Source organism: Micromys minutus (genome assembly GCF_963924665.1).
Source record: "Micromys minutus genome assembly, chromosome: X".
NCBI classification, from domain to species: Eukaryota; Metazoa; Chordata; class Mammalia; order Rodentia; family Muridae; genus Micromys; species Micromys minutus.
In genome coordinates this window covers 74,164,966-74,180,605 of record NC_137970.1, presented here as the reverse complement: position 1 = coordinate 74,180,605, position 15,640 = coordinate 74,164,966, and the positions used below count along the sequence as shown (strand labels likewise).

Here is a 15,640-nt window from a genome sequence, read left to right as displayed (position 1 = left end):
TTTTCATTCTGTACCATCTAGGATTTGAGAAGGAATGATACAGGTTAAACAAAAGTTCCCATATTATGCTATTCTATATACTTTATTTCTGAAATTCTCCCAGGTACTCTAATCTACAGGCTGATTTCCTCAGTTCCTACAAAGGTATTTTATGAGTGGATAACTATTTGAATTGAGGTCCTACCATTGTGCTGATACTCATTCTTAGCATATATAGAAAGTTCTACATGCTTTTTACAAAACAAAAGTTATAGTGAGTAAAATGTTAAGTATTCATCTCTTGTCTGCCTCTGCTTTCAAGAGCTAGATATGTTTAAATTTAATCATTATTTTATACCATTATTATATTTATATATTTTTATAATATAAATCTTATAAATTTATATCATTCTGTAAATTTCTGTATCTATATCATTCTGTAACTATTATATGATATAAATTTATATCATTCTGTAACTTTCTGTGTGTATATGTATGTATATCATGTTAATATTGTTAGAAATTGGATATATTGTATTTTAATAAAACATTTACTTATTTAGTATACCACCCATAAAAGTACGTGTTATACAAACTTACTCATTTAGCCAAATAAGAAGCAAAAGTTTGATGATTTTGATTAATAATGTATAGATAAACTAATAAACATTGTTAACAGAATACAGTGAAGCTATTAAGGACATTAGATATAATTTTGGACCTAAAGTGTATATATAAAACTATTTAGTATGTGCTGTTTATTACAGACAGAGGCACTACAGCATAAATTTTTAACTGTAGTAGACAAACATTATTATATATATTTTAGGTAAACTTATGTGAGATCTGTGTGTACAAATAAGTGACCTAGTATTTTTAGAACTATAGGAGAGATTTTACCATCACAATGATTTTTTAGATAATACTGGGGCTGTATTGCAAAGTATAAGAGAGTCTTACATAGACACCTTAGGATTTTCTTATATTTCTTAGGACTGTCTTCTATTAAACAAAACATCAAAGGTATTGTTTATATTCAGTCTTTCATTACTTATTCCTCAAATCATTTTTTGAAGTTCATCAAATTACTTGTGTCCACTTAACTATCCTATAGAATGTTATTGCCTATATTTAACGATTCTAAATCGGTGATTATTGTCATGCATTGTGTGTGTGAGTATGTGTGTATGTGTTATGTACACATTGAATGGTGTATTTGAGGAAAAAGCTGTTACAGCATACCCCCAAACATAAAAATTTGATTAATTCAAGTTTCATTGATATGATAGATGATATGATAGATTTTTCTTTACTGATAGATCCCACTGGTGATGGACAAGAGCGATCTGCGTATTTTACAGATAATTTTTGTAAGCCTTGTGGAGTGGTTCTACAGCATGAATCAGAAAGGATTTCACATTTTGAGGTTGGTTGAATACAGTGGGAATAATAATGAGAAATCACATTTTTTTAAGTCTAGCAGTGAACTTATAAGTCATCCTACTTTATTAGTATAAAAACCTGAAACATAGTATTATTTCTGTTTGACAGATGAGAATATTGTCTCAGAGAAGGATAGTCACATACAAATAAAAGTTCGAGGAATCTAAATTAAACTCAGTGATATTGACTGCAAAGATTCTTTACTTCACACCATTCTGCCTCCCTTTGTATTTGTGTTATCATAGTAAATGTAATGTATTAGCAATTTTGATAGATACTATAGAACTCCTAGAATCTTCCTTTATAATAAGTGCAGACTATAAATTTGGCTGCCAGCATCCTGTCATGGGGTGAGAGAGGCTTATGAGCCCCACTCCCTAGATCTACTGACAAACAATTGCTAGGGTGCAGAAAATCATGAGGCCTTATCATTCCCTGTGAATCTATTAGCAATTAATGGTTTCTGGGGAAGAGAGAGACTTTTTCTGCAGTGAAGTAGTCCCTGATAAGGTGCTCATAGTCCCATAAATATTTCTTGTCCATCTTATGTAAGAAATTCTAATAATACTTCTTGTGTCACACATAAAAGGACATGAAAGTAGAAGAGATAGTGAGTTGGAAAGAGAAAATTAGCAAGCATTGGAGAAGAAAGGATACAATAATAGTAATATAATTAAGATATACATGTATGAAAATGTCATGAAACTCATTAAATATATAGCTAACATGATAGATAATAAAAACACAAAAAATACTGACTTAATTTGTAGAACCATTTCTATTTTAATTTTAATTTAAAAGAAGTAAAACTCTTTCATAGTTCTTACAGTCAGGGGTAGAGGCCGTAGCTCAAAATTATGTTATTTCCTAGCCTGTTCAGGGAGGCCCAAGTCTCAAAAGAAATTGGGTACTAGCCCCAGAAAGCTCTGAATACCCAAGAAAGAACGCACAGACCATATGAAGCTCAAAAAGAAAGGCCAAGAAGTGGAAGCCTTAGTTCTTCTTAGAAAAAAATAATAATAAGTGAATAATACCCACTCAGAGTGGGGTACACCTAGACCTTAAATCATTAATAACTTAAGAGCTAAGAAGATAGCCTTGTGGTAGTTTTTTGTATTTAAAAATCATTGTTTAATCTATACACACCAAGAAAACTTTGACTATTTCCATATTATGTTTTGTTTTAAATGTACCTTATGCTTATGGTAACTAGTAAGTTTTCAATGCATACTATCAAACCTTTAAAAAAAATCAGTACTGACAAAAATGTATTCACATAGTTTTATGCCAAAAAAGAAAAGATAACGCAAAGTGCTAAAACTCATGTCTCCTGCCCTCACATTCAGAGAGCTGTTGCTGCTGTTAAATAAACAAAGTTATATCTTTTTTTTTAGAGTGAAATGCATGCTCAAAATGTTAAGTTCTTATTTCAAATGCATGGAGAACAAAATGAAGTGCCTGGTAGGAAAGTGAATATGCATGTTGGAAATTCTCAGGTGAGTTGTCTATGCTTCCTGTCATAATTGTGAACTAAATTTTTGAGTCATTCAAAAGTATAAAATGTACTTTTTACAGGTGTATTCAAGTGGAGAAGTCAACAGAAACAAATTTACTGGTCTCTGCAACATGAGTTTTGACTCTGCAGCTGCTGCTCCGTCTCACTATGTGGGAAAGAGCCATTCTCAAACTCAGAAGCAATTACTGGAAGAACGTGGTCAAGTATCTCCATCTGCATGCCCACCAAAGATGGGTAAGATTCTATTCACCTCTTTATCTCGATGTATAATGTATCTTTTTCCCACACTGCACCATCCTTTTTGGAGAGCAAACTTTTACTGCAATTTAGACAACTTGATTGTTCTTCTGCTTAGTAAGTGTTTTTCTGTGTCCTTGTCTACAGAAGTAATGGATAACTGAATTTTAAGAAATATTATGACCAGTATTTGGTTTACTAAATCCAAATATAAGTATGCTATTGCTATATGTTATGAATAATTAGAAGTAGTTAGAGAAATTTAAATCTTAGATTTTTTATGACAATGTTTTCCCTATTGTCATTTCTGTGTACTACGATCTAAAACTTCGCTTCACTTGTTTCTTCAGACCAGTGTCTTCACTATAGCATGTTATATAATATACTCCACATAGTGGATAGTGTTTATCACCACAGCTTTAAGTAGCAAACTAAATTGCTGAATCTCTTCCAATCCTGACAATACATTGCTTATTTCCATAAATATGAAGTTCCGGCAAATAGAGTATTCTAAATCCCAAATTGCAGAGAATTACAGAACTTTGCCTCCTTGTTCCTTCTGGTAATGTTCAGATGAACAAATGAAGGAGCTCCCACTGAATTACCTGGACTGGCAGAGTACATTTTGGAAAACATACCTTATATTTTGAAAAACTTCCATGCTACCACAAAATGGTGATTGATCAGCTGGAATAATTTAGCACATTCATAAGAGCCTTAACACTATGTCATTAGGCATTTATTCCTGAAAAAAAAAACAGCATTCATATTATATATCCTATAGATAGGACATACATCATATAGCATATAAATATTATCCCAAGCAGTCATTACCTCCATAAACTATTAGAATTTAATTTTTTGTTAATAAGCTAAGCTATAATTAAGTTTTTATTTATTCTAGTCTCTCAAATTTCCATGTATCTATTGGTTTGAAAAGGGACAGAGTCATTGTGCCTAATGAGAGAAACCCTTTTGTAAATGATTAACTACAGTCCCCAAAATAATTTTATTGCCTTCAAGGAAGAGAATAATTGGAAACAACAGAAAACAAACATATGGTTTCAATTTAATAATTGCTGGGAGTTCATTCTGGGGTAAACATCACAAATCCAGACAGAATAGATATGTTATTCAAGAAAAATATCAACTTAGAAGTTCATGGCATCTGATTTACCCTGTGAGTTGCAAAGAATTATCTTGAAATGGCTCCCATGCTTCTATTGTTCCCTTGAGTGAATGTGTTCAAACAATGCTAGGTGTAAAATATTCCTCCAGTCCTAAGTCTTTGGTGTACAAACCAGGTCACACTTATCTCTCAAAGGAGCCTTTATGATAAGTTCTTTTATCCAGAAGCCCTGCTCTGAAAAAAAAAAAAGGTGGAAAGATAAGATAGTAATTTTTAGAGAATTTTTTTCATGTTTTTATTGGATACTTTCTTTATTTATATTTCAATTGTTATCCCCTTTCCCAGTTTCCCCTCCAGAATCCCCCTGTCCCATTCCCCTTCCTCCTGCCTTTATGAGGATGCTCCCCTACCCACTTACTCCCTCCCTGCCCTGGCATTCCAGTACACTGGAGAAATTAGCCTTCACAGGACTAAGGGCATCTCCTCTAGTTGATGCCAGCCAATGCCATCCTCTGCTACTAATGTGGCTGGAGGCATGACTCACTCCATGTGTACTCTTTGGTTAGTGGCTTAGTCCCTGGGAGCTGTGGGGGTGTCTGTTTAGTTGATATTGTTGTTCTTCCTATAGGGTTGCAAACCCCTTCAACTCTTTCAATTCTTTCTCTAACTCCTCCATTAAGGACCCCATTCTCAGTCCAAAGGTTGGCTGTGAGCATCTGCCTCTGTATTTGTCATGCTCTGGCAGAGCCTCTTAGGAGACAGCTATATCAGGCTCCAACTAATCACCAAATCCAGACAAAGATGCCTAGAATTTCTTTAGTACTCTACAGTAGATGCAGTTCTAATGTGTGAACACATGTTGGTAATTTTGCATTACAATTATTTCTACAGATAAACCCAATACTACTCCAGCACCGCCAACCTTCCTGAAGTCTGTTATTGTGAAGCCTCCTCCAGGTATGAATAAAGATAGACTACCCCCTTTTCCTCTATCATCCTTTTGGATCTAAATAATCCAAGCAGATATTGCAAGATTGTTCTTCCTTCTTTAAATAGTCTGCTAATGTTCCATAACATTATAGGAGAGACAAAAAGAAATGGTACTAGAAAGACTTTTATAACTGAAGAGCAAAATGAAATATAAATGCAAACAGGAAAAGTATTCTAGTCTCTTTCATGGAAAGTTTGTATTTCATAAAACATACTAGTTTAATTATAAACCAATTTCTTTTATTTAAAAAAACTGATAGTGTTCAAATAATCAAGTCTGTTTACTTTGTTTTTATAGGAAATGATAATCAGAAAGTCTTTTATGTCTATTAATTTCAAAAACCATATATGAGTATGTATATGTGGTGTGGTTCTATGTTATTATAAGGAAGTACTTCAGATCACTATATTGATACTCATTTGGAACATTAAGCTAGTCATTATTAGTAGTATAAATAGGAATATACTTATTTCTTCTTCCCTATAAAAGAAAATATATACCTCTTTGCAAAAGAGTAATAATAATAATAATAATAATGATAATTATATAATAATAATAATTATATAATAATAATGATAATTATATAATAATAATAATTATATAATAATAATAATGATAATGATAATAATTATAATAATAATAATGATTATTATTATTATTATTAATAGTAATTACCAACATTGCCAGTTCATCCCTCACAGTCTAACAAATCTCTAGGAATATGTGAAGACCTGTACTAGTGTAGGAAGAATAGGGATGGAGTAGGGCAGTAATATAATAGTAATAATAATAATAATAATAATAATAATAATAATAATAATACCTCATTACAAATGAGTACTGGTATGTTTTATGCACATATTTTGCTAACAAAGGGAATAAAACATCAGTTCATAGATTTCTATGATCTTGATTGATAAAAGTGGAAAGGTTTAAAAAATTACCAGATTGGCTTAGAGATAGGAAAGGGAAGCAAAACTGCAGGTACAACATAGAGACTGGCCTTGACTCAACAGTATATCTGCTCTTCTGTCATGCTTTTCATCCCCACCATATACGAGCAGCTCTTCACTAAGGTGTGTCTTACTGCTCCTTCATATTCTCTCTTCTACCTTCTTTTCCTCATGCCATTATGTTTCATCTACTCTTTCTAGATAGACCTTCTGCTTTGTGAAAATTTTCATGACTCTTGACTTACTAAAATTCTGTTCTTTTCATGCATAATTCCTCATAGTCTTGTTCTTCATTTCTGTTCATTTGTTTTATAACAGCTGTCTGTTCGTTGCCTAGATGTAGGTGTTCCCAGGTTCCATTATTGACCTGACTCTACAAACCCAATTCTGTGTATTGCCCTGGTTTTACATCTCATCTGTGTCCCCATAACCTTTCCATCAAATTTAAGATTGCATGCAAAATGGCAGATCTTATTTCACTTAGACAGCTCAGAGCAATTTGACATCAGTACTCTTCCAACATAAAAAGCTATAGTTAACTGTCAACTCCCCAATACCACATCATTCTTAGTTTCTAAAACTAATGAAATGCCAAGTTGTGATTATCTTTCTTCCTGAATTGTCACTGTCTGCCCTACTCCATCCCTACTCTTCTTATACTGGTACAGGTCTTTACATATTCCCAGAGTTTTGTTAAACTGTGAGGTACAGGCTGGGAGTGTCAGTATCTTTTGAGAGTATATTGGAAAAAGAATTCAGCCCTGCTTAAAAATCTACTAATTCAAAATTCACTTCTTTAGTAAGACCTGTAAATGCTTCATACTTAAGAAATTTGAAGACACAGAGTCATGGCCTTCTAAATATTTTGCCTCCTACTGAATTTGTCTCCACAAATACACTCTTGGTTTCATTATTGGTGTGTTTCATTCAAAATATAGATATTTCTATGACACTGTCTTACTTGAAAATTTGTCACCGTTTTTTCTGCTTCTGACTAAACTCATACTCATTCTTAAAACATATCACTGCTGCCTGGAAGCCTCTTTGCTTCCCTCAAGACTCCCTACTTACTTGTCTGTGTGTCTGTAAACTGTGTGTCTACTTACCTCTTTATGTGTTTTTCTCCAATTTCAATTTAAGGTCCTTAACAGTGGAAATGCCATCTCTGTTTTTAGTGCTAGACATAAAAACCAGCACAGAATTGCTCATACCAAAGTAGAGATTACTTTAATGTCTGTATCAGTGAACTACCAATAAATCTTTATCTCAAGTGCTTTTCCTTTGTTTGTACTCTTTCAGTTTCTTCCAATAGTGTGGTTCAAAGTACTAAAATGTTTTGTAGGGACATAATGGTTTTAGGTAGGATTTTAAAAAATAATGTTAAGTAATCATGGCATTAAGTAGAAGTGGCAGTTGATTTTAAAAGTAAACATCAGAAGAAATATTGAATTGCCACTTGTTGGATATTTTTTTTCTACTGGCAAGCTAAGAGTATATAAAATATGTGTTGTCTAAGTAAATTTGAACTGAGTCTAAATGATACCTGTTTGGACTGTTGTTGCTGCTGTAGGAGATAGCATGTTAGCACTCTGCAATGTCAAGGTTATTAGAATGAGGGAAGAAGAATGTTTTAGTTTGCATTTGGTGATAAACACCATGTCCAAAAACAACATTGGAAGAAAAGCTTACCATTTACAGTCAACCATGAAGGGGATTCAAGGTAGGAACCCAGAGGCAATAACTGGAGGTGGTACCATAAAGTAACAGTACTGACTTGTCTGCTATCTTATAGCAAATAGAACCACTTGTCCAAGGGTGAAACTTTCCACATGGGCTGGATCCTTCCACATGTGTCATAAATCAAGGATGTGTCCCCATAGGCTTGCCCACAGTCAAATCTGATTAGTTTGCTCAGTTGAGGTTCCCTTATCCCAAATGAACCTAGATTGTGCCAAGTTAACAAAGATCTTACCAGCAAAAAGAATTTTGTTGAAATTCTTATCAGATCATGAGATCATCAGTATAATTTAGTCTACTTATTGGAAGAAAGCATTTCTCACAAATCTATGAAGCTAATGCTCAAAGAATAGGTGTGGCCTATCATAACTCCTGCAGCTCAAGCAGTAAACATTTAGGCATTATGAAAACAGCAAGTTCAGCTGGAGATAGTGATTCATCTCTGTAATGTCAGTACTCAGGAGTGAGAGGAAGGAAAATTACTGTATTCTATATGTTTGAGGCTAGTCTTGTCTACATAATAAGTTCCATGCCAGCCAGGGGTATATAGCAAAACCTTTTCTCAAACAAGAACAGCCAAAAAAATCCATCAAAATAAAAGGCATATCTAGGGAAATTAAATTAGCTAATGTGAGTTTCAGAGAACATTAACTACAGAATTCCATGTCACGAGTAAGCCAGTGGGTTGTTGTTGTTTTGATTTTGTTTTTAAGGCAATTATGTAGCTGTAGAGATAGCTCAGCAGTTAAGAGCCATGGCTGCTCATACAGAGGATCTGAGTTCAGTTTCCAGCATCTACATTGCAGTCTATGACCATGTATTTCCCTTTATGCCAATGATAAAATTTAAGGCTTTACTCTATTTTCAGTTGATCAATATATCAGGTAAAGCAGAAGTCTACCTACATTTTATATAAATAATCAATTTCCCTAATACCATATATCCAAAGACTGTTCTCTCTCTAAAGAATGTTCTGAGTACATTATTAAAATATTAATTAAAAATTTAATGTAACTGTTGATCACTGGTATTAAAAGTAAATATGTTATTAATGTCATTATTTTCATTTTACCTTGTAAGTAGTCTCTTGTTTCTGGAAATGATTTTTTTTAATGACTTTATTTTACAAAACAAAGATAAATGTACAAATTTAAAAAAATTTTTGATTAAAATTATACATTATTGTCAGTACTGTTTTTTCAGACATTGAAATAATTTTTACATAAAACCATGTGAATATACTTTTTTAGTCAGTACTTGATTTTTTTCAAGGGCTTGACAGTATGCATTGAAAACCTAATATTTACAATAAGCGTAGAGTACATGCAAAACAAAACACAACATGGAAATAGTCAAAGTCTTCTTGTTTTGTAAATATATGTATATTTGTTTGTTTTCTTTATTTCTTGGACTTCATACAGTCTGTGAGTTGTTTCTGGGGGAGTGCAAGCCTCTGGGGTTAGCATCCCGCTATCAGTGACTGCATATTATGTCTGTTCTTTTGTGACTGGGTTATCTCACTCAGGATGATATTCTCTAGATGCAGCCATTTTCTTAAGAATTTGGTTAAGTCATTGTTTCTGGTGGCTGAGTAGTATTCCATTGTGTATATGTACCACAATTTTTGTATCCATTCATCTTCTGAAGGACATCTGGGTTCCTTCCAGCTCCTGGCTATTATAAATAGAGCCGCTATGAACATTGTGGTGCATATATCTTTGTTGTGTATTAAAGTGTCTCTGGGGTATATGCCCAGAAGTGGAATAGCTGGGTCTTCAGGTAGTACTATATCCAATTTTCTGAGGTATCGCCAGACAGATTTCCAGAGTGGTTGTATTAGCTTGCAACCCGACCAACAGTGGAGAAGTGTTCCTCTTTCTCTGCAGCTTCGCCAGCATCTGCTGTCATCTGAGTTTTGGATCTTGGCCAATCTGACTGGTGTGAGGTGGAATCTCAGGGTTGTTTTGATTTGCATTTCCCTGATGGCTAAAGATATCGAGCACTTCCTCAGGTGTTTCTCGGCCATTTGGTGTTCCTCAACTGAAAAAGTTTTGTTTAGCTCTGTACCCCATTTTTTAATAGGGTTATTTGATTCTCTGGTGTCTAGCTTTTTGAGTTCCTTGTACACCTTGGATATTAGGCCTCTATCTGATGTGGTGTTGGTAAAGATCTTTTCCCATTCTGTTGGTTGCCGTTTTGTTTTCTTGACGATGTCTTTAGCCTTACAGAAACTTTGCAATCTCATTAAGTCCCATTTGTTAATCTTTGACCTTAGAGCTTGAGCCATTGGTGTTTTGTTCAGGAAATTTTCTCCTGTACCTATGTGTTCTAAGGTTTTCCCTACTTTCTCATCTAATAGTTTCAGTGTATCTGGTTTAATGTGGAGATCTTTGATCCTCTTACACTTGAGTTTTGTACAAGGAGATAAGAAAGGGTCTATTTTCATTCTTTTGCATGCTGAGTGCCAGTTGGACCAGCACCATTTGTTGAATAGGCTGTCCTTTTTCCATTGAATGTTTACTGCTCCTTTGTCAAAAATCAGGTGACCATATACATGAGGGCTCATTTCTGGATCTTCTATTCTATTCCATTGATTCACATGCCTATTTCTGTACCAGTACCATGCAGTTTTCAGCACAAATGCCTTGTAATATAGCTTGAGGTCAGGGATAGTGATTCCCGCAGATGTTTTCTTGTTGTTGAGGATAGATTTCACTATTTTAGGTCTTTTGTTATTTCATATGAAATTGCACATTGATCTTTCCAATTCCATGAAGAACTGGGTTGGAATTTTGATGGGGATTGCATTGAATCTGTAGATTGCTTTTGGTAGGATGGCCATTTTTAAGATGTTGATTTTTCCAATCCATGAGCATGGGAGATCCTTCCATTTTCTGAGATCCTCCTCAATTTCTTTCTTTAGAGGTTTGAAGTTCTTGTCATACAGGTCCTTCACTTGCTTAGTTAGAGTCACACCAAGGTATTTCAGAGTTTTTGTAACGATTGTGAAGGGTACGTTTTCCCTAATTTCTTTCTCCACATGTTTGTCCTTTGAGTATAGGAAGGCTACTGATTTGTTTGAGTTAATTTTGTATCCGGCCACTTTGCTGAACTTGTTTATCAGCTGTAGGAGTTCTCTGGTGGAATTTTTGGGGTCACTCAAGTACACTATCATGTCATCGGCAAAGAGTGATGTTTTTATCTTTTCCTTTCCGATTTGTATCCCCTTGATCTACTTTTGCTGTCTAATTGCTCCAGCCAGGATTTCCAGTACTATGTTGAATACGTAGGGGGAGAGTGGGCAGCCTTGTCGAGTCCCTGATTTTAGTGGGATTGCTTCAAGTTTCTCGCCATTAAGTTTGATGTTGGCTGTTGGATTGCTGTATATAGCTTTTATTATGTTTAAGTATGGGCCATGGATTCCTGTTCTTTCCAGGACTTTTAACATGAAGGGGTGTTGGATTTTGTCGAATGCTTTCTCAGCGTATATTGAGATGACCATGTGATTTTGGTCTTTGAGTTTGTTTATATGGTGGATTATGTTGATGGATTTCCTTATGTTAAACCATCCCTGAATCCCAGGGATGAAGCCTACTTGGTCATGATGAATGATCGTTTTGATGTGTTCTTGGATTCGGTTTGCAAGGATTTTGTTGAGTACTTTTGCATCGATGTTCATAAGTGAGATTGGTCTGAAGTTCTCTTTCCATGTAGGGTCTTTGTGTGGTTTAGGTACGAGGGTTATTGTAGCCTCAAAAAATGAGTTGGGTAATATTCCATCTGATTCTATCTTTTGGAATAGTTTGGCGAGTATTGGTGTTATATCCTCAATAAAAGTCTGATAAAATTCTGCACTGAACCCGTCTGGACCTGGGCTTTTTTTGGTTGGGAGGCTTTTGATGACTTCTTCTATTTCTTTAGGTGCTATCGGGTTATTTAGATGGTTTACTTGGTCGTGGTTTAACTTTGGGACCTTGTATTTGTCTAGGAATTCATCCATTTCCTCCAGATTTTCCAATTTTGTGGAGTATAAGTTTTTGTAGTAGGATCTGATGATTTCTTGAATTTCCTCAGTTTCAGTTGTTATGTCGCCACTTTCCTTTCTGATTTTGTTAATTTGGATACTCTCTCTTTGCCCTCTAGTTAGTCTGGCTAGGGGTTTATCAATCTTGTTGATTTTCTCAAAGAACCAACTCTTGGTTTTGTTGATTTTTTCAATGGTTCTTTTTGTTTCTATTTGGTCTATTTCTGCCCTAATTTGGATTATTTCTTGCCGTCTACTCTTTTTGGGTATATCTGCTTCCTTTTGTTCTAGGGCTTTTAGCTGTGCTGTCAGGTTGCTGATGTGAGCTCTCTCCAGTTTCTTTTTGGAAGCACTTAGGGCTATGAGTTTTCCTCTCAATACTGCTTTCATTGCATCCCATAGGTTTGGGTATGTTGTGTTTTCGTTTTCGTTGAATTCTAGAAAATCCTTAATTTCTTTCTTTATTTCTTCTTGACCCTGCTATCCTTTAACATAGCATTGTTTAGTTTCCATGTGTATGTGGGCTTTTTGTTGTCTTTGTTGTTGTTAAAGACCAGCCGTAGACCATGGTGATCTGAGAGGATGCATGGGAGTATTTCAATCTTCTTATATCGATGGAGGCTCGTTTTGTGTCCAATTATGTGGTCAATTTTCTAGAAGGTGCCATGGGGTGGTGAGAAGAAGGTGTATTCTTTTACTTTGGGATAGTATGTTCTGTATATATCTATTAATTCTAGTTGGTTCAAAGTCTCTGCTAGTTTTGCAGTGTCCTTTTCAGTTTCTGTTTCCCTGATCTGTCCATTGGTGAGAGTGGGGTATTAAAGTCTCCCCCTATTATTGTGTGGGGTGAAATGTATTTTTTGAGTTTTAGTAGGGTTTCTTTTATGAATGTGGGTGATTTTTTATTTGGAGCATATATGTTAAGGATTGAGAGTTCCTCCTGACAGATTTCTTCGGTAATGAGTAAAAAGTGTCCTTCCTTATCTTTTTTGATAACTTTTGGTTGGAAATTTACTTTATTCAATATTAGAATAGCCACTCCAGCTTGCTTCTTGGAGCTGTTTGCTTGGAAGTTTTTTTCCCACCCTTTTACTCTGAGATAGTGTCTGTCTTTGTCTCTGAGATGAGTTTCCTGTATGCAGCAAAAGGCTGGATTTTGTTTATGTATCCAGTCTGATAGTCTATGTCTCTTTATTGGGGAGTTGAGACCATTTATGTTAATAGATATCAAGGAATAGTTGTTTCTGTTTCCTGCTATTATTGCTTTTTTGGGTTGAGTTGTGTCTGTGTTTTTTTTCTCCTTTTAGTTTTCTTGTTTAGGAGTTTTCTTATTTTTACTAGGCTGTATTTTCCCTCATTGTATTGGGTTTTCCACCTATAATTCGTTGTAGTGCTGGGTTTGTGGTCAGATATTGTGTGAATTTTGATTTGTCTTGAAATATCTTCGTCTCTCCATCGATGGTGATTGATAGTTTTGCTGGGTATAGCAGCTTGGGCTGGCACTTGTGCTCTCTTAAGGAGTGCATGATGTCTGTCCAGACTCTTCTAGCTTTCATAGTCTCTGTTGACAAATCGGGTGTGAGTCTGATTGGTTTGCCTTTATATGTTACCTGACCTTTTTCCCTTACTGCTTTTAGTATTCTTTCTTTACTTTGGGCGCTTGATGTTTTTACTATTATGTGTCGGGAGGTATTTCTTTTCTGGTCCAACCTATTTGGAGTTCTGAAGGCTTCTTTTATGCTCGTGGTCATCTCATTCTTGAGGGTAGGGAAGTTTTCTTCTATGATTTTGTTGAAGATATTTACTGTGCCCCTTAGTTGATACTCTTCTCCCTCTTCTATTCCTATTATCCTTAGGTTCGGTCTTCTCATTGTGTCTTGGATTTCCTGGACATTTTAGGTTAGGAGCTTTTTGTTTTTTGCATCTTCTCTGGCTGTTTTGTCTATGTTTGCAATGTTGTCTTCTGACCCCGAGATTCTCTCTTCGATCTCTTGTAATCTATTGGAAATGCTTGCTTCTGTGACTCCTGATTTCTTTTTTTTTTTTTTTTTTTGGTGTTCTGACTCTAGGGTTATCTCTTTTAGTGTTTTCTTTATTGTGTCAATCTCTGTTTTAATTTCCCTCTTCCATTCCTTTATTTCTTTGGTTCTGTTTTCCTCTAGTTCTTTGAGTTCTTTGAGTGTTTTTCTTGTTTCTTCTTTAAAAGCTTCTTAATCTTTTTGCTTTTCCTCCCTTTCTTGTTTAATTAACTCTATCAGCGTCTTGAGGCATGATTTCAGGTCTGTGTCTTCTTTTTCTGGAGTGTTTGGAGTTCTGATGTTTGCTGTTATGGGAGAGCTGGGCTCTGGTGTTGCTAGATTGTCTTGGTTCCCTTGGGATATACTCTTTCTCTTTCCTCTTGCCATTTTGTTGTCAGTGATATGTTCTTACCTTTCCCTTGTATCTGGTCTGTATCCCTGGTTCTCCACTGGTTGAGGTGTCAGATGGGTCAAGCCCTGTTTTATGCCTCAGAGTCATCGGGTGTGAGCAGAAGTTCCAACGTTCTGTTTCTGTTTGCTGGTTCAGGCACAGTTGCTCAGCCTCTATGAGCCGCTGTTCCGCCTGGCAGGTAGGCCAGGCTCTGCTCTGGGTCCGGAAGTCGCCTCCGGGTGGAAACAGAAGTTCTGATTTTCTGTTCCCAATCGCAGTTGCTCAGCCTCTATGAGCCGCCGCTCCGCCTGGGAGGTAGGCCAGGCTCCGCTCTGCGTCCGGAAGTCGCCTCCGGGTGGAAACAGAAGTTCTAATTTTCTGTTCTAGAAATGATTCTTTTTCAGCAAATTTTAATACACTTAACCACAATTAACTAATTTTCCTATAAGTGATTCATCTGCTGTTTGATCTACAAGACTGATTCTGGTTGTTCTTAAAATCTATAAGATACCAACTTATTGGCTTGTGTCTGAAAGAATGCTGATTATGTACTTGTTTTGTACAAGTTGTTCTTTCCTCTTCCTCCTCCTCTTCCTCTTCTTCTTCCTCCTCTTCCTCCTCCTCTTCCTCTTCTTCTTCCTCCTCTTCCTCCTCCTCTTTCTTACCAAGAAAAAACTGGAAGGATGCTAAGCTTTAGAGATAAGTTTACTTCCTGCTTCTAATTTCACTGTAGAAGCAGAATAGTTAGGTAACTCTTATACAGCTGCTTTTTTATAGTTATTAATTTTACTCATTTTAAATAGCAACTATTGTTTTGGAATTTTACTTTAACCTTTTAACATATGTGTGGGCCTCACTGGTTCTCTTTTCTAAATTTGTGGGAATTATTTTTATAACTACTGAACTATAGTGATTACAGGTTAAGAAAATAAAATATTCAACTCTGAAGTTAATGTCATGGGACATTTCAGGGTTTGATTTGGTAGAAAAATAACTAACAGCAAACAAAAAGTGTATTGAAGAACTAGGAATAATAAGTTTGTTAGCCATGTTAAGTTTGAGGTCCTTGCCATATAGTATATATAGCAACAGTGAGCAAGCAGATAGCAGATGGTTAAGTATGTGTACTGTATATTATGAAGAGTCCTGGGCATGAAATTTAAAGACTTGGGCTCCAAGATGCTAATCCTACTATTTGCTTCCATGACTGCCAGCAACGTAT

At 35.3% G+C, this 15,640-nt stretch overlaps 1 protein-coding gene across 1 annotated transcript in view; it reads left to right on the top strand.

Annotated features, from left to right (window-relative positions):
• ZMAT1 (zinc finger matrin-type 1) overlaps positions 1-15,640 on the top strand; it is a 33,362-nt gene that overhangs the window by 11,323 nt on the left and 6,399 nt on the right. Inside the window, exons 2-5 of the mRNA XM_080909709.1 lie at positions 1,299-1,405; positions 2,817-2,918; positions 2,998-3,172; positions 5,196-5,261. Of these exons, the coding sequence (XP_080765835.1) occupies positions 1,299-1,405; positions 2,817-2,918; positions 2,998-3,172; positions 5,196-5,261 (450 nt within the window). The remainder of the gene's footprint in view (positions 1-1,298; positions 1,406-2,816; positions 2,919-2,997; positions 3,173-5,195; positions 5,262-15,640) is intronic.